Below are 1,238 nucleotides of genomic sequence, written 5' to 3' on the forward strand. Positions count from 1 at the left end.
ATCCGGCTCGCAGACGTGGACAAACTGTCGTCTGGGCAGGTGGAGTTGCTGGTCACTCCGCAGACGGTCTACCGGGTACGTGGTTGTTTGTCTGTTTGTTTGTGTGTTTGTTTGTGTTTGTGTGTGCTGGTCACTCCACAGACTGTGTACCGGGTGAGTGGTTGTTTGTATGTTTGTTTGTGTGTTTGTTTGTGTTTGTGTGTGCTGGTCACTCCACAGACTGTGTACCGGGTGAGTGGTTGTTTGTATGTTTGTTTGTGCATGTGTCTGTTTGTTTGCTGGTCACTCCGCAGACGGTCTACTGGGTACGTGGCTGTGTGTATGTTTGTTTGTTTGTTTGTGTGTTTGTGTTTCTGTGTGTTTGTGTGTTTGTGTGTGTGATTGTTTGTTTGTTTGTGTGTGTGTGTGCTGGTCACTCCGCAGACTGTCTACCGAGTGAGTGGTTGTGTGTCTGTTTGTTTGTGTTTGTTTGTGTGTTTGTGTGTATGTTTCTGTGTGTGTTTGTGTGTTTGTTTGTGTGTCTGTTTGTTTGTTTGCTGGTCACTCCGCAGACGGTCTACCGGCTGAGTATTTGTGTGTCTGTTTGTGTGTGTGTTTGTAATGTATGTGTGTGTGTGTGTATGTAGATATATTTTGGGTGTGTGTTTGTGTGTATGCTAGAGAGAGACAATATTCTGTTTCCTCCGTCTGTCTGTGTGTTTATGACGTTAATGCAATAATTCTGCACAAACTTCCACGTCTGTTGTTAGACTCTCAATACCTCGCTTACATTCCGAATTGCAATAATAGTTAAGTCAAGCTTAAATCAGATGTCGCGTCTGAAATAGATCCACCACCAGATTTTAAATTGACGTACAGATGAAGCAATGCGACCATTTCAATCACGCCCGAGAAGATCAAAGAACTCATCATTGTTTGAGGAACAGAAGATTGAGTCTCTCGCAATAACTGGCCGCTTATTGCAGGGAAAGGGCAAGGTGGCGATAGACAGACACGGCGAAGGGATAAGAAGGTATAAGAGGGATAAGAAGAATGAGCAGTGCAAAAGAGCCATGTCGGGCGTGAGCGAAGTTGTCCTCAGAGCCGGGGAACAATAGATGGGATGCACCCAGGCGGGCGGTCTAATCCTAGATCAGTTACAGGCTTGATTGATGGGCCAGGGATTATGAGACCTGGTCTGTGGGCCCATCTCAGGCCAATCAAACTGGGTGCTCTGGTGGTGGAGGGGGGAGGGGGGA

The 1,238-nt window shown here is 46.5% G+C and overlaps 1 protein-coding gene across 1 annotated transcript in view; it reads left to right on the plus strand.

Moving 5' to 3' along the window:
• Positions 1-1,238, plus strand: part of LOC101856907 (synaptotagmin-1) — a gene marked incomplete in the record, with an annotated part of 110,477 nt that overhangs the window by 85,416 nt on the left and 23,823 nt on the right. The window contains 1 exon segment of the mRNA XM_035970689.1: positions 1-75. Coding sequence (XP_035826582.1) covers positions 1-75 — 75 coding nt within the window.

Source organism: Aplysia californica, unplaced genomic scaffold (genome assembly GCF_000002075.1).
Source record: "Aplysia californica isolate F4 #8 unplaced genomic scaffold, AplCal3.0 scaffold00307, whole genome shotgun sequence".
In the NCBI taxonomy this organism is placed as follows: Eukaryota; Metazoa; Mollusca; class Gastropoda; order Aplysiida; family Aplysiidae; genus Aplysia; species Aplysia californica.